The sequence below is a fragment of the Apodemus sylvaticus genome, chromosome 19 (assembly GCF_947179515.1).
Source record: "Apodemus sylvaticus chromosome 19, mApoSyl1.1, whole genome shotgun sequence".
Classification (NCBI taxonomy): Eukaryota; Metazoa; Chordata; class Mammalia; order Rodentia; family Muridae; genus Apodemus; species Apodemus sylvaticus.
This window is the reverse complement of record NC_067490.1, coordinates 35,860,196-35,881,323: the sequence shown is the minus strand read 5'-3', so window position 1 is coordinate 35,881,323 and position 21,128 is coordinate 35,860,196. Positions and strand designations below refer to the sequence as shown.

General features: G+C 40.7%; 1 protein-coding gene across 3 annotated transcripts; it reads right to left on the bottom strand.

Moving 5' to 3' along the window:
- Positions 1–1,266: 1,266 nt before the first annotated feature.
- Positions 1,267–19,029, bottom strand: Gprc6a (G protein-coupled receptor class C group 6 member A). 3 transcript variants are annotated; one of them, XM_052163591.1, is made up of 6 exons: positions 18,836–19,029; positions 15,529–15,832; positions 13,737–14,573; positions 7,665–7,877; positions 3,145–3,268; positions 1,267–2,510 (listed from the first exon to the last, which is right to left on the bottom strand). In XM_052163591.1, exons 1-6 carry the CDS (start codon positions 19,027–19,029, stop codon positions 1,399–1,401), a joined length of 2,784 nt encoding a protein of 927 aa, XP_052019551.1. In that variant the 3' UTR covers positions 1,267–1,398. The 3 variants fall into 3 exon arrangements, with proteins under 3 accessions (XP_052019551.1, XP_052019553.1, XP_052019552.1); XM_052163593.1 differs by having other exon boundaries at positions 14,262–14,573; XM_052163592.1 differs by lacking the exon at positions 7,665–7,877.
- Positions 19,030–21,128: the final 2,099 nt, after the last annotated feature.

Below are 21,128 nucleotides of genomic sequence, written 5' to 3'. Positions count from 1 at the left end.
TATCTCCTTGTACTAAGTTCAACTCCAAGTGGATCAAGGACCTCCACATAAAACCTGACACACTGAAACTAATAGAAAAGAAACTGGGGAAGAGCCTTGAGGACATGGGTACAGGGGAAAAGTTCCTGAACAGAACACCAATAGCTTATGCTCTAAGATTAAGAATTGACAAATGGGACCTCATAAAATTACAAAGTTTCTGTAAGGCAAAGGACACTGTCAAAAGGACAAAACATCAGCCAACAGATTGGGAAAGGATCTTCACCAACCCTAAATCTGACAGAGGGCTAATATCTAATATATACAAAGAACTCATGAAGGTAGACCCCAGAGAACCAAATAACCCTATTAAAAAGTGGGGTACGGAGCTAAACAAAGAATTTTCACATGAAGAACTTCAGATGACTGAGAAGCACCTTAAGAAATGTTCAACATCATTAATCATTAGGGAAATGCAAATCAAAACAACCCTGAGATTTCACCTCACATCAGTCAGAATGGCTAAGGTTAAAAACTCAGAAGACAGCAGGTGTGGGTGAGGATGTGGAGAAAGAGGAACACTCCTTCACTGCTGGTGGGATTGCAAGATGGAAGGATCTTTCTAGTGAAGAAGTTTGAACCAATGATCACTCAGCCAGGCACTGTGAGAGCCACTACTGCCACTACTGGCAAGATAAAGATGAACTCAGTTTAGCCAAGAGCCCCAGGCTGTCATTCTGGAGTCTCAGCTCAGACCTGACTGACCTGCAGGAGAGGATTTCTCTGCAGTCCCTATACATGCGATCTTGATATCTTTCTATGACAGTTCCTGCCCCCATCCCCACTTTTGTTCATTCTTTGATTACCTAATTAACTCCTATTCATATCTGGAAGCATGATATGAAATCAAGTCCCTTACTTATCCTTCCAAACCCAGCCTTCATCTCCCTTGTTGGGTGACAGAAATTATTCTGTACTGTCACAGTTCTCTGTGCACATTACAAATGGATGATCTTTATGGTGATCGAAAATATCTGCTCCAAAGCTTGTTCAACTGCAGTAGGCAATCACAATGGTTGAGAAAGAAGTAGGACATATACAGAGAGGTGTAAGATGAAACCTGAGATGTCTTAAGCATTGTCTTTGAATTGCCTAAGAGGAAGGCTGGTCAAGGAAAAGACTGAAAGACGTAATAAAAAATGAAGGAAGAATAATACTGAAACTATTTTTATTAGCAGATGGTTGAACAGAGTGAGTTAAACAGTGTTCAAGCAAATGGCAGGAAAAAAAAAAACAACTAAAAACCCAAAAACCAAAAAAACCGAAACCAAAACAAAGAACAACAAAAACACAAGATGTATTTGCTGGGAAAGTCAAATACACAATTTGCAGCAAACACAGCATCTCCTAAGAACTGAATCATATACTTGAGCTTCTTTTCTGATGCCAAGTTTTAGATACTTTCATAGTCTTTTCTGTGCCTGTATGAGCAAGCACTTGTACAGGAAGCTGGTTGTGGTTCTGACAGGCTGCCATCTTGGCAGGGCTCGGATTGGTTGTTGCAGTATCATGGCTGGCGGAATCCAGGGAAACATGACTCAAGGCAAGGCTGTCAACACTGTGAGCAGAGTAGTTGTAAACCATCTGGAGGAAGGCTGATTTAGTGTTAGTCTTCCGCTTGCAAAGAATAATATAGCACTTGGGAAAGAACGTACAGCAGAGAATCCCATAATTGGATATCAGAATGACTATAATCTCCACAGCGGGCAAATACTTGCCGAATGTGGTAGTATAGACCGGGATGAAGGTGATCCAAGCTATGAAGTAAATCAGCATCCCAAAGGTCAGGAACTTAGCTTCGTTGTAATTCTCCGGAAGTTTCCTCCCCTTGAACGCAAAGACAAAGCAAATGAAGGCCAGAACTGAGATGTAGCCCAGCATGGTGCCAAAGGCCAGGGCTGATCCCTCCTCACATTCCAGGATAATGACTCTAGGCAAGGAGACATTCTCTTCCACAGTAGGTGCTGCCAGGACCAGCCAAAGAGTGCAAATGACCACTTGAATGCCCGTGCAGGTAAGAACAATGGGGACAGGCTTATAAAGGCACTTCAGGAACTTTGTCAGCTTGGGGTCGAAGCTGAAAGCTAGCAAGATTTTCAGGGACTTCGTCAAAATACAGGAGACACAGAGAGTAAAGCTCACACCAAACAGGGTCTGCCTGGTCTTGCACTCGAAGTCTTGCGGTTCTCCAATAAAAAAGGCTGCGCTGGCAAAGTTAAGGGCGTGACAGATGAGCATCACGTAGCACACCGCTAATCCCCCAGATGATTTCACGACAGGTGTCTTCAGGTTTCTTGTAAATATTATGCCAATGGCCAGAACAAAGGCGATTCCAAGCAGGGAGAGGGCAATGAGGAGGAGTGCCAAGGAGTCATCCCAGTCGAGATACTCCACTTCCTTTTCGAAACACGCAGTGCTGCTTACTGGGGCCCAGTGAGTTTCATTGTTGCATAAAAGGCAGTGATCCATATCTAGGAAGTCAAGGAGATCAGTTACATTCTGAACATTTAAACTGGGTGGTTCCTTGTCTACAATGCTGTATGATAAACCAAGCTCAGGGAAAGTCATATTAGTTACTTATTCAAATTAAACCCACACAGAACCCAGAGAAAGTGAGAGAGAAAGGTAAACGGAAGAGATGAGGAAGATGGGAAGGGAAATAGAGGAAGTCAGGTGAGTTGGGGCAAGCTTCTTCAGGAAATCTATATACTACAGAGAGACAGCAGTCTCTTAGGAACTTGCTATTACCGGCATCCATTTGGGGACCTTGTTCCTAAACGTGGTTTTGGAATTACAGATAACTCAAGGCCATTTCCTCCCTTATGCCTATGATTCCTGTAATCCTGTCCAAGCTAACTATACTGTCTCTCGAGGACAAAAATAAACATAGGGTTGGGGGTGCAGCTCAGTGGTAGAACAGTGTGCTACAAAGGGGCAGGGGCTGGAGCTTATATCAGAGCATCAGCCTAGTACATACAAAGCCCAATATTTGATACCCAGAATGGAAAAGAAAGGAATTTATAAAACAAAAGATAAAGCTAGGATTAATAGATGGAAAAAATAATTTAGAGATGTCATTGTGGGTGTGGTGGTGACTGCTGTTACCTGTCTCGTTACTATAGTGGTTTTCTGGGCAGCTCACACATTCATAACAACAGCTGTGTTGGCTTCCTGTGGCTTTCTTCATTTGACCAGGACTGCATTCCGTGGAGCATTTAGATAGAATTTGCTACCGTAAAAGAAAAATAAATCCAAATAATTTAAAAAGAGGATTATTCTAGTCATTCTTCACTAAGTAGCATTTTTCATCTTTTTCATAGTATTAAACTTTTGGGGCCATCTTAAGAAGCAGGAGCAAACTTAAAATATGCAACATATTTTAGATGAGAATATTACTTATAACTTCTTTTCCTTTTTTCTTTCTTTCTTTCTGTTTGTTTGTTTTTGTTTTGACAGGATCTCACAGTGTAGCTATGGCTGGTACAGACTTCACTATATAGAACAGGCTGGCCTTGAACTCACAGAGATTCCCCAGCCCCTGCCTCCAGAGTCCTAGGATTAAAAGCATTCACCACCATGCCTGGTAACACTGCTTCTATAAACAAATCATGGAAATTAGCTTTCAGAGAGCTTCCAGCAGAGAAGACAGCACATCTGTTTAAAGTTGAAAAACAAAGTGAGAGTCTGGGAATTTCCGATTACAGGCTGAAATTCTGCAAGAAAAATAGGACTTTTGTTTTTTTTTTTTTAAAAATTTAAAAATTTTATGTGCATAAATCTCTGTCACCTTGTGTGTTTGTGTGTGAGTCCCTGTTTGTGCATGTCTCTCTGTATATGAGTCTCATTCACTTTCTCTGCCTCTCTCTCTCTCTCTCTCTCTCTCTCTCTCTCTCTCTCTCTCTCTCTCTCTCTTTGTGTGTGTGCCATAAGAGGGTGTGTGTGCCATAGCCTATAGACTTTTATACTTTAGAAGAACGTTCTTAAGAATGGGTACCTTTGGGGAAAAAAGCAATGGGATATTTGGAATTTAAAACTATTAGAAATGTTATATTCAGAAATCCAAAATATATAAATAATATTTTAAAAATATTTTATTTTTGGTAGCATTCAATGTGGTATTTTTAACATATCACAAAATGTCTACCAGTCAACTCCATATACCCTTTGCTCACCTGTAACTTTTTCTAAAAGAATTATTTATTTATTTTATATGCATAAGTATACTGCACTATCTTCATACACAGCAGAAGAGGGCATCAGATCCTATTGCAGATGGTTGTGAGCTACCATGTACTTACTGGGATTTGAACTCAAGACCTCTGGAAGAGCAAGCTGTCAGTGCTCTTAACCACTGAGCCATCTCTCCAGCCTGCTCACCTGCAACTTTTAAGAATAACTACTCTATATTCAGCTTGGCTATTTAAGCTTTCAAATATGAGACAGGACATATGGTATGTGCTTTTCTGTGCTTATTTCTCTTTAACATAATATTCAAAGTTCTTCTCATCTCGTTATCCATTCTTCTCTATAGCTGAATAATCTATTTTGTGTGTGTACCACATTTGCTTATAGATAATAGTTAAATCATTATGAAAATTTAGATTATAATTATGTATCATTAGGAGGATCAAAAATGCAACCTTCCTTCTCAGATACACGCCTCTTTTCCTTCCTCCATATGAAGAGATTGGAAATGCATTCTAGAGTCCTGCATGTATAACTTTGAAATAAAAATTGATGTATAGTTATTTGAGGTTTTGGACGGTGACAAGTGACACTCCAAGTAGCCTGTACATTGACAGTACATCTTGAAATCTGACCAAATGATCACAGGTATTGCTGGCTTTTCCGATAGCCTAGACATATATGAACGTCTCCACTAGGAAGGAAAACTTGTTCTCTCACTGGTAGTAGTTTAAACCTTCATTCTGGAGCCTAAAGCTTCACTCCCCTGCCTCAGAGCAAACGCCTCACACGCTCACAGATTCTCCCATATGGAAAATGGAGATAATTTTCCTCACAACTGAAAAATGGTGCTTTTTGAAAAAGATAAAAGAGAATTCTCTTTTTATTTAGCGAGAAAGGGAGGCAGAGTGTGGTTTAAAAGCTCAGTGCGAGCTGCATTGCTTAGCCTAAGGCGGGGTCATCAGAGGGTGACAGACACAACTGTGGAGAGCAAAGAAGAAAAGGAAAGGTTGAGGGCCCAAAGGATGGCTATAGTTCTGTCTCCTTCGGAAAAGGTCTCCTACTTTACTAATCTATCTACCAGGAGAAATGTTGCAGAAGAAACTGGTTTCCAACCTTACTGCATTTATTCTTCCACTCACTAAATACTTTCTGAGTGATTCTTAGTGTGCTAAGCCTGGTTCTAATTGGAGCCATGACAGAGAATGAAACTGAATCCTTCCCCTCACAGGTCTTCAGCTCTAGTTAACAAAGTTGACAAGGAACGAGATAAAAATAAGCAAAATGGACTAAATAGGAGACAGTGACAAGTGAGGAGAAAAACAAAGACAGAAAAGTGAATAAAAATAGATAGCTTGATGATACAATGTTTCCTCTCTCCCACCCTCTCCTTTCTTATTTCTTCCCCCTCTTTCTTCTTCCTTCCTTTCCATCTTTTACTCCTCCTGGGAAGCAAACACATGTATGTGACAACTGAGCTACTGTAAGCGTTAGATGTGATTTTTTTTTTCTTTTTTGAGGCAGGATCTCACTGTTGACCCAAGTTCATGTTTCTCCTGTCTCAGCTTCTCAAATCCTGGGATTACAGGCACTCACTGCCATCCTGGTTCAGGTGTGGCGATTTTAAGTAGAATGCAGCATGTGCAGGGCACTTGCATTAACAGGAAGGAAGGAAGGAAGGCACATATGACCAAGAGTGGGGGCTGTGCAATTACAGATGAATGGAAATTAAGGAAATGAATGGAAATTAAGATGGAGGGAGACAAAGTGTTGGGGACAGAGAACACTTTGTTTTAAAAACACTAGCTTTTACCTGGAGAGAAATACGATACCCTGGAAGACTCATAAGCTGTGTTCTCCAAGACGATGTCTTACACAGAGACTCAAGGAGTTTGAATGTAGGTGGAGCTAACACACTGACCTGGGTGAGAAGCGGCTGAAGCTTGCAATGGAGGGGCAGCAGGTAAAATGGTAAGAATCAGACTTCAGACTCACTCTGGAAATTAAACTTTCAGTAGGTCAGTCGTGTGATGAGTGTGTTGTGCGACACGTTGCCGCCGCCGCAGAGGACAAGAAGCCCATCAGGGAGCCCCATGGGCAACTGACAAAGGAGAGTTGCCACGTTCTGAGTTGCAGGGAAGATTATCAGGAGCTTTGTTTTGGTGACAGTCAGTGAGGACAAGCATCGGGGAGATATCCAGGTAGAGATGCCAGGTAGGCAGTCGGCACTTATTTGCGTTAAAAGATAAAAATCAAGAAACCAGCCTCCCACAGAATGACATTATTTAAAGACAGGAAGGAGCCTGATAAGGTCACCAAACAGACAAAAAAAAAAAAAAAAAAAGAACTGAGCGGAGAGCCCAGGCACCCCAGTGTTCAGAGGGATTGGAAAGATAAGGACTCAACAAAGGAAACAGAGAACCGGTGGCTAGAGACACAGGCAAAATCACCGGAGTCTAGGAAACAAATGAAGCCTGTGGTGTGGAGGAAAGAAATTAGTGGCTGTTAAATGAATTATGGTGATATTTGGACTCAGTGTAAGTGAACTAGGGAAGCACTTTTGATAGATTATAGGCAGCTTAAAATAGAATGGAAGAAAACGACTTGGGGACAGCAGTCAAGATATTTAATCTTTTCAGGGAGTTTTGTTGTAAAGAGAAATAGAGGCTTGGGTAGCAAATGAAAGAGGATGTGTGAAATCTATACTAGGGTTGCCCTTTGAGTACGGGTGAATACAGGTTTATACCAATATGCACTCAGCACAGAAGACAGATTCAGGGAGAATGCAGGAGACTGTGAATCCTGAATCAGCAGAGCAAAGCCTTAAACAAGGGAAGTGGGTGGGGCCCACTGGTAAAGTGGAAGCCAAGCCGGAGGAAGGCGCACAGCCTTGCATCCATAGAAGCGGATGGAAGCACGCGCTGCTACAGGGAGCACCACGGCTCTTTCTCCTATTGCTTCACGGTTTGTAGAAGAGACAGTACGATCAACCGAAGATGACAGAACGATGTCAGAGAAGATTATAAAATGGCCAACTAGCAAGAAAAGAGGCTCAATGCTGTTAGAAAACAGTCTGATTGATTGGCGAGCAACACGGAAGGTTCACGGAACATCGGAAATCATAAATTCAATGTAAAACTAGTGAACAACGTAAGGTTCATATTCCCACCTCTCCTGCCCCAAGTTCGTCTACTGAAGGGATGCACACAGAGTTGAGCAGAGTGAGTTGGATTTTGCCATTATTGGGAAGAGAGAACACTGAAGATAAAAAAGGGAACACAGGTTCTATGCAAGAGTGGTCACAGAATTAGGGGAAGAACAGTGGGACAGTGGGCAGTGAGCATTGATCTATTGCTGGAGGCTCTGCTGGCGAGCAGGACTTTCCCAGGAGATACGCTAGTTGACCTGAATTCAGCAAAACATCCTAGGACAAAAATCACCTTAAGTTTCCAGAATTCACGTTTTGTTTCTTGGTTTGTAGTGATGAAGATGTCACGCTGCAAGTCATATTCTGCCATCTTTGTGACAGTCATGAGGCCGTCAGTCTCCTTCCAAATCACCACGTCATAACCAGTATTTAAATCCCCGTGGGCATCAAAGTGAAATGAATTCCTTCCGTCAGTGAACGTCACGTTTTTCAGCATGGCGAGTAGCTGTGAAAGGTAAAAGTGTGGATGAACACTGAATAGGAACGTTTGCAGTGCCATCTTCTATCCCTGTGATGACTCTGTGTCTCCAAGACTATTACTTAAATGAGAAGAATAAGGACACTTGATCCCTGTTTCCAGATGCTTAAATATATAGAACAGTTTTACGAAAGAGTCCTACTTCCTGTTCTAGATTTGATGGCTGCAGAAGTTTTCCTATGTGCAATTGTAAAACCAGATCAGTTTTTAGAGGTGGTAGCTTTTTCAGTCTATGAAACTGAAATCTGAGCACCTGTATGCACCCACGCGGGAGACGCTCAGAATAGCTACTTTGAAGCAGGTGGGGACTTGTGACTCCTTCTCCCATTATTACTGTACTAGTGATGGTAAAATACATCCTGTCATCTTTCTGTCTATGGTCTTAAGTCTGTCCTAGTGATCTACATGCCATAAAGTGGCCTCTAGATTTTATTTCTAATTAAGTTACAAAATGATTTAATTCTGGAAGAAAGATATGTGACTAAAAATTACCTGCTCTGTTACTCAATTTGTGTAGTGGCAGCCACACTGAGCGTGTGTGTGTGTGTGTGTGTGTGTGTGTGTGTGGTGTGTGTGTGTGTGTGTGTGTGTATGCAAGCTCTCTCTGTCTCTCTGTCTCTGTCTCTGTCTCTCTCTCTTTCTCTCTCTCTGCATTCATCACAGCCCCCACTGGTTGTCTAAGTTCATAGTTCTATTTGGCTTTGATGGACTAAAAATCTATGGGAGAGGGAGGAATTATTCTGAGTAGAATTACTCTACTCAATGTATTTTTCATTAATTTTAACTGTTTTATTTTTGTCACTATATAATCCAATCATTTTGGTCTTCTTGCTCTCCTCCTCTCTCTTTTCTAGCCTCTGTCCTTGGGGCCAGTGAACTCATCCCAAGAGAGCAGCTTCCCAATAAACTTGTATTTAATATAATCTAATCTGGCTTGAATTGGCTTCTTTCCCTGGTGGAGAAATTATTTATCAGCCAGGGTGTACTTCTATGTCTCCTAGGTTCTTGAAATCCAGCATCTCCCACATAGGATGTCAATATTTTCCCACACCAGACTTCCATATTTCTCCATATTTGCATCTTAACATACACATTAGCTGCCCAGCCTGGGAATGACTTATGACATGGCTGTGTTTCTTTCTTCTGATAGACATTTAATCTACTCAAAATGTTCTTTATCCATGCTCTCAAATATTTGTGTCAGTCGAAATGCTCTTTCTACAGTGGAGAATAGATCATCATTCTGCAGCCTAAAAAGTATTTAATTGGCAAGTCTGATCCCTAGGCAGAGTTTGTAGCTTCCCTGTATCAGCAACAGGAGCATCCTCTGGAATGTTGTTAGAAATGCAGGTTCCAGGTTCAAAGACAACTCGATTGCACATCAAATTTTGAGATATCGGGGCTGGAGAGATGGCTCAGCTGTTAAGAGTACTGATTGCTCTTCTAAAGGTTCTGAGTTCAAATCCCAGCAACCACATGGTGGCTCACAACCATCTGTAAGGAGATCTGATGCCCTCTTCTGGTGTGTCAACTACAGTGTGCTGATTTATAGTAATAAATAAATTTTTTTAAAAAAATTTTTTGAGATATCCTATTGGGCAAAGTCTTTTGATAAGTACCCCACCCAAACCTTTTGTCTCATTTGCTTTCAGTTTCAAGACTACAGTCCCATGACATTTTCTGCTCCAGAGGATGCTGGCCTTCTAGAGATTTTTAAATTTTTTTTTAAATTAAATTAAATCATTGCCCCCTCTTGATCAACCCTCCTCCTACAGTCTTTTCCCCAAGCCCCTGCCCTTCTCTGAACGGAGGAGCATCCCTCGTTGTCTTCCACCCTTGCACATCAAGTCTCTCCCACTGAGGAGACAAGGGAGCCCAGCTAGAAGAACAGTTGCTAATGCTGAACTTGCTACCTCAGTTATGTGTGCTACGCAGCCATCCCGTGCTTGTATGAGAGGTGCTGGGTTGTGCCCTCGTGTGTGGTAGTCAGCCTTGTAATCATCTGATTACAGACTGAATTGGCTGCTGTAGGAGTGGGTTCTGTTTTTCTTCCCGGGTTATCTCTAGCTCTCACTCAACGCAATGCCTGGAACGCCAAGGCGGCCAACAAATACTTCCTAAGTAAACATGTGAGGAATGATTACTAGACATTTTCTCATCTCCTGTGTGCCACTCATTACCTTAGATGGGATCAAACAGAAGAAGAATAAAGGCTAAGACCCCCCCACTGGCTACAACATGAAGAAGGTTCCCTCACATACACCTGAAGAACAGTGAAAATCCACTGAAGTAAAACAAGAGTGGCTGTGTGCAGTCCCTGAACACACTTCCCACCAAACACAGAGCTGGAACACTGTCCTAACTCCATTGCAATCTAAATTTAATTGGATCTAAAATAACTCATGGAATCATGATTATTAGGATTTGTGTGTGTGTGTGTGTGTGTGTGTGTGTGTGTGTTGAAACAACTACGAATGTATTCTTGATTAGGGATCCCAAATGTTATTATTATCGTTTAGTTTAATGTCTTATAAACATTTCTTCATACAAAGACCATTGTTTTGAAGACTTGTCACCTGACACTGCTTATTATTTGAGTCACATCACAATGAAAGCAGCACCTCACCCTGTCTCCTCTTTTTCATTGTTTCTAGAATAACAGGTTCCAGGAGCATAAAAAGTGACCTCAGACTCATAGTGTTTAAATAAATAAGATGTTCAGGTTATATTTTCCCAGGTCTATTTTTTTTTCTGAAATGTTGGAGCTATGTTTCTGATTTAAAGTACTTTCCTGGATCTTTGGTAGATCAATAGCTCTGTCTGCTTCTGGTTTTTTTCTTTTTTCCCCTTATGATTCTTCCTATTTTTTTTTTTACTTGTATCCTTTAGGTTCATAGCCTGGTCTCTGTAGGAGGTGGTTCTGCTATTAAGGTTCTGTTACTGAATTGGTTCAGTAACAAAAGCCATGAGCCATTTGCTGGGTGGAGGGTTCAAGACAGGACTTCCAGGTCCCTGGAGGCAGGGCGGTGCCAGGGAGAAGACCTGAGTTTTGTGAAGATTTGGAGAGAGGGGAACTGTGTGAGATCTCAAAACAGAATGGCTGTTAACATTTTTGTCTAGGCTTTATCCCACAGTTGCCTGGCAACAGCAAGGTATCCCTGACTCACTATAAAAAGGGCTGCTTGCCCCCCTCTCTCCTGCTCTCTTCACTTTCTGTCCCTTCTCTTCCCATTCCCCTCCCCTTTCTCTCTCCATGTGCTCATGGCTGGCCTCAACTCTAATCCTCTTCTCTCTCTCTCTCTCTCTCTCTCTCTCTCTCTCTCTCTCTCTCTCTCTCTCTCTCTCCCTCCCTCTCCCATCTCTTTCTCTGCCTCCACTATACTCTCAACTCCCCTCCCATGCCCTGAATAAACTCTATTCTATACTATACCATACCATTGTGTAGCTGGTCCCTCAGGGGTAAGGGATGCCTCAGCATGGGGCACTTCACCAACACTTCACCACACATCCACCAAACATATCTCCCCTCTCTTTATCTTTTTATCCACACATCAATGACCACATGGGCTGCTCACACAGGCAAGTGGTCAGGTAGGAGACAGTGGCACCCAGCAATTGTGTCCTAAGACAAGTTTTAAAGGAACACAACAAAGTACCTGAAAATGAGCAATAAATATTCCACAACATGCGCAATGTGTATGTGTCCATTAAAAATGAAATTAAGTACAACTTAAAAATGAGGAAATTTAAATGCATGGTTCAAGGGCTGAGGATGTAGCTCAGATGGAGGATTTTCCCTGTTATGTATAAGGCCTTGAGGTCAAACTCCAGACCCCCAGAAAAAAAATACAAACACAGCAACGACAATGAAGTAAGGACAAACAAAAAACAACTGTGAAAATTATTCATCTAAATGTGCAAGCAGGTTATTTCAGTCATCATTGCTTAGAGGTGCTGTATGTGATTAAAACATGCATGACAGGGGCTAGGATGGAGCTCCTGGTATTATTATTAAAAGACACACTTTCATGTACAGCAGAGACTGAAGGAAAGGTCATCCAGAGACTGCCCCACCTGGGGATCCATCCCATATATAGTCACCAAAGCCAGACTCTACTGTGGATGCCAAGAAATGCTTGCTGAAAGGAACCTGATATGGCTGTCTCCTGAGAGGCCCTGCCAGAGCCTTACAAATACAGACCTGCAATGAGTGCAGAGTCCCCAATGGAGGAGTTAGAGAAAGAACTGAAGGAGCTGAAGGGCTTTGCAACTCCATGGGAAGGACAACAATATCAACCAACCAGACCTCCCAGAGCTCCCATGGACTAAGCTACCAACCAAGGAGGACACATGGCTCCAGCTATATATGAAGCAGAGGATTGCCTTGTCAGACATCAATGGGAGGGGAGGTCCTTGGTCCTATGAAGGCTTGATAGATGTCCCAGAATAGGGAAATTGAGGGTGGGGAGGTAGGAGTAGGGTGGGTGGAGGAATACCCTCATAGAAGCAAGGATAAGGAACATGGGTTAGGGGGTTTCCAGGAGGAGAGGAAACCAAAAATGGGATAACATTTGAAATGTAAATAAAGAAAATATGCAATTAAAAGAACATAAAAAGACCACTTTCTTTTACATGCTTTGTTTAAGGTCATTAAAAATGTGATTTTTCATTAATTAGAGTCACATTAAACTTTAAATTTAACTTTAAGTTTTTCCTAAATAATCTAAGAAAAGAATAGAAAACATTCATTTACACACATTTGGTATTTCATTTAAAGGTTATTGTAGTTGTCCTAATACCATTACTTTGAAGAACACCCTAGGGGGCTGAAGAGATGGCTCAGTAAGTGGTAAGCTCTTGAAAAGGACCCAGGTTCCATCCCCAGTACCCATATAGTGCTTAACAACCATCTTTAATTCCTGGGCATCAACACTCTCTTCTTGGCTTCAGCAAGCATTTCATGCACTAATGCACATACAAACATGCTGTGAAAACACTCATACAAATAAATTAAAACAGCAAATCTTTAAACAAAACAAAGCACACACCTCAAGTCCTGAAGAGAGCTTCCTACTTAAGATAGCAAGAACACTTAACTAGAGGACAGGATTGTAATGCACCTGCTGTGTGATTCAAGGGGATATAAGAAGAAGACCAGGCTTGGAGACCTGTTTATGGTGCTTCTTGACCTTAGTTTCCTCATATATAAAACAAGCATCTCTAATTGAAAATGCTACAAATCTGCGTTTTTGAGCACCAACTTGATACCAACGTGAAAAATTCCACACTTGACTGCACTGGCACAATAAACCTGCATTAAAAATATTATATAATACCACCTTTAAGTTATATGGGCAAAGCAAATATAAGCAAAGGTAAATTTTACATATAGAGCTTGTTCTGTACCTAAGATATCTAATCTGTAACATGTCTAGCCTGAGCATCTCAGATGAGAGAAACACCATTGGACTTAGTAGTAACCAAAACAATCTTTCAACTTTCATGGTCTAAATGCTTGCATGGGTAAAAATCATTAGACAATATAATGTGTATGAGACAATGAAAATAATCCATAAATCTGAGGAGGAATATAGCACTATTTTGAATAGCCTCAGAAGAGAAGACAAAATTTGGGGGCTTAGGGAAAGAAATGGTGATAAAATATAACTATTATCAAAAATAAAAAGTTATATTAGCAATACAGGTCATGAAAAACAGTCTCTACTTGCAGAAGGGGTAGAATTAAGAGTGCTTGCTGTGGATCTGTGTAAAATGAAGCAATAGGGGGGAGGAGGATCGAGGGCATAGGCTTGGGTATGTGAGTACCTCCCATGGCTGAAAGGCGCCGGGCTTCCGGCAGTTGCGATCTTGGCACAGATCCCGGATGGCATGACCAAGGGCGAACACGGCAAGCTGAATGCTGTGAATGAGTCCCGGCTCAGTATAATGCCAGAGGAAATCATTTCTCTTGAATAGGTGGTTTTCAATAGTCTTGGTAGTGTCATAGGTCAAAGTTGCCTGAGAATAGTTGGAAATGCATTGGCTCAAATCACCGTCTTTGACGTATTCACAGGCAGAAAAAAGCCTGGCAAATTCATGTAGGGGTTTGTTGTTGTCATTGGGGTACAAATGCAGAGTTTGAAGAAAAGAATGGAAGGAAGACATATTTCCTCTCCTAAAGGTAAACCCCACCACTTTGCCAAGCTTCTGAACATTGGGGATGCTGATAATCTTGGTAGCCGTTGACCAGTTATCACTAGCAATCCAGATCTTACTTATTTTCCTTTCAATGGCTTTAGTGAAGAGATTGAAAACATGGAATTTCCTCAGGAACACTACAATGACATTAACCTGGGCTTCTGCAATGATCTTCTCCAGAGTCTGGTTGATTCTCACGTCAATGGTATTATCTGAGAGGAAGGCTGGCAGAACCTCTTTGAAGGCAATGCACACGTTGTTTGCGGCAGCCTGGGTTGCAAAGGTGTTGAGAGCCAGTCTTCCATAATCATCATCGGTTGTTATGGCACCGACCCAGTTCCATCCCGATTGTCGGATCAGGTGGGCCATTGCTTTAGTTTGGTAGAAGTCACTGGGCACGGTCCGTAAGAATGAAGGAAAGCGGATTTTGTCACTCAGGATCTCTGCAGTGGATCCATAGCTCACCTGAAAATGGACAGAATCTTTGAGTTATGGTCAGGGAGCACAGGAGCCAGTCATTTCCCTTTGATTCCTACAGCCTCTTTCTAAATTCTCTCTCTACAAAAGAATCAACTCATCTTAGCACCCAGGAATGTTTAGTTATATTGACTTTTTTGAACCTGGTTGATGTTATTATGGGGACGGAAGGTCCTCAGAGGTATTCGTCTTTTCAAGTAAAAAATGTTCAGAAATTGGTTGTTGAATATTGCAGAAATTACTTCCTAGCTAATTCCTACCTTCTCCTGATCCTAAGACAGATGTGACCGATAGACCAATGTATGGAAGGAAATAGAACCAAAAAAATTTCCCTAATTGATTGGTTGGGAAATAAAGATGACAAGTAGCCAATCACTGGGAGAGAAAGAGAAAAGAGTTCCGAGAAAGAAGAGAGAATGCAGGAGGAGACAAAGGACAGGGAGGCGGGAGCAAAGTAGACAAAATGTAGACTGGGGACTGTCAGATCTGATGGCAGAATCCACCAGGTTCTACCACAGAAAATTTCTAACATAAAATAGTTGACGAATTGAAAATGAAAGATTCTGCACCCAGCGGTTGTGTTGATTCTAAACTAAGATTGTCTGGTGTTTTCCATTTTGCAGTGACTCCACTGAGCTCCAGTGGAAATGCTACCATAGTGGAGCATGAGTCAGTTTCGGAGCTCTGGAGAGGTAGAGCCAGCTTTGGTGGGAGAGGCCCTGACAGGGGGAATCATATGGTCTCTGTACTGGACTGGAAACAGACTGAGGCCACCGGCCTGGTGCCAAGCTGAAAATAGCATGGATTGTTTTTTAATAATTATAAGCAACAGTTGAATACTGCAGAAATTACTTCTTAGCTAATTCCTATCTTCCCCTGATCCTAAGAACAAATGCAATTGATGGACCGATGTTGTATGGAAGGAAGTAGATCAAAAACCTACCTGTGGCATGAGCTGTAAGTTCAGCATCCTTGATACCGCCATGGATATTTCAGAGTAGCCAGCACCCACGACAGCCTTGACCCTTGGCATGTAGCTGGAATAGTCACACTGAAAGATCACAGTTTCTCTAGAACAATTCAATTTAGAAAGGAACCTCAGGGTCGCCGCCATTGCGGCTGTGACTTCGGTACAAGTGTCATAGATTTCATACCCCAGCTTGACTCCGGATAACAACGTCGAGTTATTGATCATCTCAATGCTATGTATCATAGCCAGAGTTTGAAGAAACACTGATATTTCAAAGCTGTTGAAAAAAATAATAAAAGCATTTTCTGAAACAAAGCATAACAATTCTCTATTGATATGGAGATCTCACCCATGTCTCTGCCCTTTGATGAATAAATTTTGGATGAATCAACCTGATTTCATGAAAAGTGTGACCTTTATTTGAAAATAACCATTCTCTTGCCCTCCTCTGATCATAAGTTTTAGCAGAATGCCTTCTATTTATTTGTTGACAAGTTCATGAATGTAAACAATGTACCTTTCAAAAATACATTTTTAATTAAAATAAAATTTTATCTCTGTCCCCTTCCCCCTCTGGCCCATGTCATTCATTCATATATATATATATATTTATATATATAAAATGTTTTGCTGAATCCATTTTGGTGGCTTGTATTTTATGGTTTCAAAGCTGATCACTCTGAATGGAATAACAAATAAGGAGTCTCACTCCTGAAAGGAACTGTCTCCCTCTCCCAGGAGTCATTAGTTGCCTTAGTGCCCCGATGGCCGCCACTCCAGTCCTTCCTCTGACTTCCCCAGTGAAAATACTTTAAGTGGAAACCTTTAACAGGGAGAATGCCAAAAACAAGTTTCTTAACTACTCTACAGTGCAGCATTTAGTCTTTTCTTGATAAATCTTGGGTTTGTGAGTTTCATTCTCTTTTGCTGTTAACGCGTAAGCGTGTTATTGCCAACAGTGTATATGCTTCTCAGGCTTAAATCCTATCTTGTAGTTTTGTGGTTTTAATATGCTGTGGTTGGAAATCAGATAAATGAGCCTTTTTCAAATATATATATATTTGGTTTTTTGAGACAGGGTTTCTCTGTGTAGCCCTGCCTGTCCTGGAACTCACTCTGTAGACCAAGCTGGCCTCGAACTCAGAAATCTACCTGCTTCTTCCTCCCAGGGTGCTGGGATTACAGGCCTACACTGCCACTGCCCGGTTAAATTTTTATTCTTAAAAGTAATTTTTTGAGACTATAATGTTATCATTCCCTCCTTTTTTCTTTATTTAAACTCTCCCATATACCCCTCCTTGCTCTCTTTAAAATACATGGGCTTTTTAAAAAATTAATTGTTGTTTCACACACACATGTCTATATATATATATTTCTAAATAAATAAATATTTCTAAATAAGACTTTTAAGAATTCCTGGGTAAAGGCATGTAGTTGTCTGGAGAATGATAACTAGTGTAAATCAGAAACACAGCTGTCTCGGGGAACATTTCTTGTTTTGGGATTATTTCAGAGACTTCAATAATTTAATCCTGATTCACTATTATTTCATTCACTACTGCATGTAAACATTATACACCTAACCTCATATATAATAAAAAATCAGTAGATGCCTTTTAAGTGGATAAAGGAGAACTACAAGGTTTTGATTCTAAAGTTTCTTTGGAGTTCATTAAGTTATGGTGACTGTCACTGTGAAATGTCTAAAGATGAAATGTAGAATATCATTGTTATAATCTTTATCTAAAATGAGAGAAAAGATTTGTTGATTATTTTATATTTAAACTGCATCGTATTTTCATAGTCCCTTCCATGTAAGCTCAATGGCCTTGGTTTCTCCAGTGGTCAGAACAGGGACCAGGTAAGGCCAGTACTTGCTAACCCGTGCCTCAGTGTTTATTAAAAATAATTTCTCTTGAGGAGTGACAATAAAGCCAAACATTTAATTTATCTGTGATTTTTTTTCTTTCTAGAAGAAATTTGTTAGATCAAATGGTTTATTTTATATTTATTGTTGCTTATTGGTTTAAAATTATGTGCTTCAGTTCTTTGGGTGTCAAGTTGGTGCTCTGAAACTCTTCAATTATTATTTTGTGCCATTTCAGCTAATCACTGGTTATAGTAACAACAGCTCAAATGGGCATGAAAGAAGGGAGGAGACCTTGGTATGACATGGGAATCTCGTGAGATCTGAAATCATTCTTATAAGGCTTAGAAAGAATGATTTGATAAGAAAATAAGCAAGCAAGCAAGCAAATAAAAGCAAATAAACAGGAGGTCAGATGTGATGATTTGCTTTTGAAATTACAGCATTCTGGAGGTGAAAACAAAAGGGATTAAGAGTTCAGGCTAGCCTGGGATATAGAGTACAGGCTAGCCCGGGATATAGAAGGAGAACTTATCTTCAAACAAAACAGGCAGGCAGAAAAGTAAAGTAAAATAAAAGAAGACCTTAAGATTATATAAAATTGTAATCAGAACTTTAAGTCACAGGGAAGTTTCATGGTCACATTGTGCTACCAGTTGAAGCTAAGGCTGCCTGTATGCTTAGAGTTTATCTGGCCTCACTTTTACAGACAGGAACTGCAAGTCAGTTTCACAAGATCAGTGTATCCTAAAACTGAAATTAAGTAAAACACCTCACTTTCCTTAAAAAAACCAAACAACCAAACCGAACCCTCAATCCATGTGTAACAACCTTCCCCAGGTTTAGTTTCCCATGACACAGTGCCAAGAAATACATGCTACAGTTCACTCACCAAAAAGGAAAAAGGGGCATTGATAAGCATACTCTTAACTTGTAAGGATTCAGTTACCCTAGAGTGCAATGAATACACCACTGTTGAAATGTGAACATGAAAAACCCGACTGTGGACTTTTAAATAAGGCATAAAATAACAAACCTATGTTCATAATAATGAAGCACACGCTGAGGGTGACAGAAATACAAGCGTGCTGGGTGTGTTTCCTGTGGTGAAGAACAGGTTACAAAATCCTTGCAAGTGACTTCAGAGATTTTCTTTTTTAAGGCATAGTAAAAAACCAAACCAAAACAACACATCATTGTCAAGCATCCTCTACTCCGGTGCTTGGAAGCTGATTACACATATAGGGCTAAATAATCTATTTTAAGAACCACGAAACTAACTAGATATAACTGCAAAGTACGCACACGTTCTGTTTTATTAAAATGTCATTGAAATCAAGTCATTTGCCTGTCTTAGTCTGACAGCACAATTTTGAATTGTGTGTAATTTTTTTTTTTTAAAGTTTTACTCACCCGACACATTTCTGGATTTGTGGTCGTCTGGGATGGTCGTCTGAGGACAGCATTTTTTCATGGATGGCAAACAAACCACCAATCATGATATGTCCAGGAGAAGTGACAGCCACAAAGTCATCTGGGGTATGACAAGACTGGGAGGTATCAAGAAAAATCACGAAGCAAGTAATTACTATAATTAATAGGGCCATGCTTCTGTCTCATTTGCTCGGTTCATGAGGGTTATAAGGAGCCATTCAGCTCACAGATGCCAATTGTAAGATTCCTCATTTTCCCTAAACACCTTGGATGCATAAGACAATGTCAAGGGCCTGACGTGTTCAATATTCAGACTCTTGATGATAGTGAAAACAGTTCTTTCACCAATAAGAACGTGTCCGATTCCAAGAGTCTCTGGTGCTGGGCATGTGACAGTGGGCATGTGAGAGCTCGGATGAACTGATGGAATATAAACACATAAGCTCACTGACAGAACCGTAAACACAGATCCTTGGCACACGGTCTTCTTTGACTCCAGAGGGAAGTCAAGGCATTTGCTTCCTGTTATTTTTTTTTTTTTTTGAAGCATGTTGTAGAATCTTCTGGAAGAAACAGACTGGGAAAATCCTTCTGCTTAAAAAATGGACAGCTGTATGTTTCCAAACCTGCTGCTTTCAATGCCAAAGAATTACAGTAGTCGACCAACTATTTAGAAAAGCATTCCTGCTTTCACTTTTTATTTCTCCTGCAAATCTCTACTTTAAAAAAAGATAAAATTCGGGCTGGAGAGATGGCTCAAGGGTTAAAAGCACTGGTTGCTCTTCTGAAGGTCCTGAGTTCAAATCCCAACAACCACTTGATGTCTCACAGCCATCTGTAACGAGATCTGACGCCCTCTTCTGGAGTGTCTGAAGACAGCTACAGAATATTCATATATAATAAATAAATAAATCTTTAAAATAAAAAGATAAAATTCAAGTTGATTTAGGCTTTTATCACTTTCAGTAATATAGCAGCAGCAGCAGCAGCAGCAGCCACAAATGGCTTTTGTTCTGCTGGGAAAAACTAAAAATAATGTGAAACTTATCAGAGAGGAAAAAAGCTGCATTGTAGATCACTGTCATTTTCGTCATTGTGCTGTTTATTTACTTATATTTATTTGTTATCATAAACTTTGAACATGTTTTTAAATGCTTATACAGAAGGAACAAAAGTTTTACTGGTTTGTGTTTTTACTTGCTTGTTTGTTTTGACATAGGGTCTCTCTATGTAGCTCTGGATGGCCTGGAGTTCATTATGTAGACCAGGCTAGCCTGAAACTCAGAGACCTACCTGTCTCTTGTCTCCTGAGTGTTGTGATTAAAGGCCTGGACCACCACTCCTGGTGACATGAAAATGAGATTTATTTTTATGTGAGTGCTTTGTCTGTGTATATGTATATGTGCTAGGTGTGAGAGGCCAAACCTACTTCATCTTGGAACTGGCTTCCATCTTAAGAGAAACTTGACCTATAGCTGAACCCAGGCTGTACCCAAGTACCAAGATGGACTTGTGACTTGTCCTTGGTCCATACCCAAGAGTTACTCTCTAGCTACAGTAATTATCTCTTGGAATTTAAGGGAATCCAGAAAATTCAGTAACTTAGGTGCCATTGAGAATGAGTTTAAAGTTTATTTTTCAAAACCAGTCTTTTAAAAATACTTAGCTATATTTGTTTTGTTTTGGCATTTTTCTGTCTATTTTTTTGTTTTGATTTTTCATTGTTTTGACTCCTGTCTCACTGCCCTAAAATTCCTTTACACTGGGGCATCAAGCCTTCATAGGACAAAGGGCTTCCCCTCCCATTGATGCCAGAAAAGCTCTCGTCAGCTCCTTCAGTCCTTCCCCTAACTCCTCCATTGGGGTCCCTGTGCTCAGTCCAATGGCTGGCTGTGAGCATCTGTATCTGTATTGGTCATGATCTGGCAGAGCCTCTCAGGAGACAGCTGTATCAGGCTCCTGCTAGTAAGCACTTTTTGGCATCTACAATAGTGTCTGGGTTTGGTGTCTGCATGTGGGATGGATACCCAGGTGGAACAATCTATGAATGGCCTTTCCTTCAGTCTCTGTTCCACTCTTTTCCCCCTGAGTTTCCTTTAGAAAGGAGCAATTCTGGGTTAAAATTTTGGAGATGGCTGAATAGCCCCATCCTTCAACCGGAGTGGTCTAGATCCATCCATTTGCCTGAGAATTTCATAATGTCATTGTTCTCAATAGCTGAGTAGTACTTCATTGTGTAAATGTACCACATTTTCTGTATCCATTTCTCTGT

Bases quoted from the DNA above. Each gene is read 5' to 3' on its own strand.
- Gprc6a (XM_052163591.1), bottom strand. From the start codon at position 19,029: ATGGCCCTATTAATTATAGTAATTACTTGCTTCGTGATTTTTCTTGAT. The intron at 15,833-18,835 runs GTGAGTAAAACT...TTTTTTCAACAG, and splicing joins CAAATCCAGAAATGTGTCGG to CTTTGAAATATCAGTGTTTC. The intron at 2,511-3,144 runs GTAACAGCAGTC...TTGACTTCCTAG, and splicing joins CCACTATAGTAACGAGACAG to ATATGGATCACTGCCTTTTA.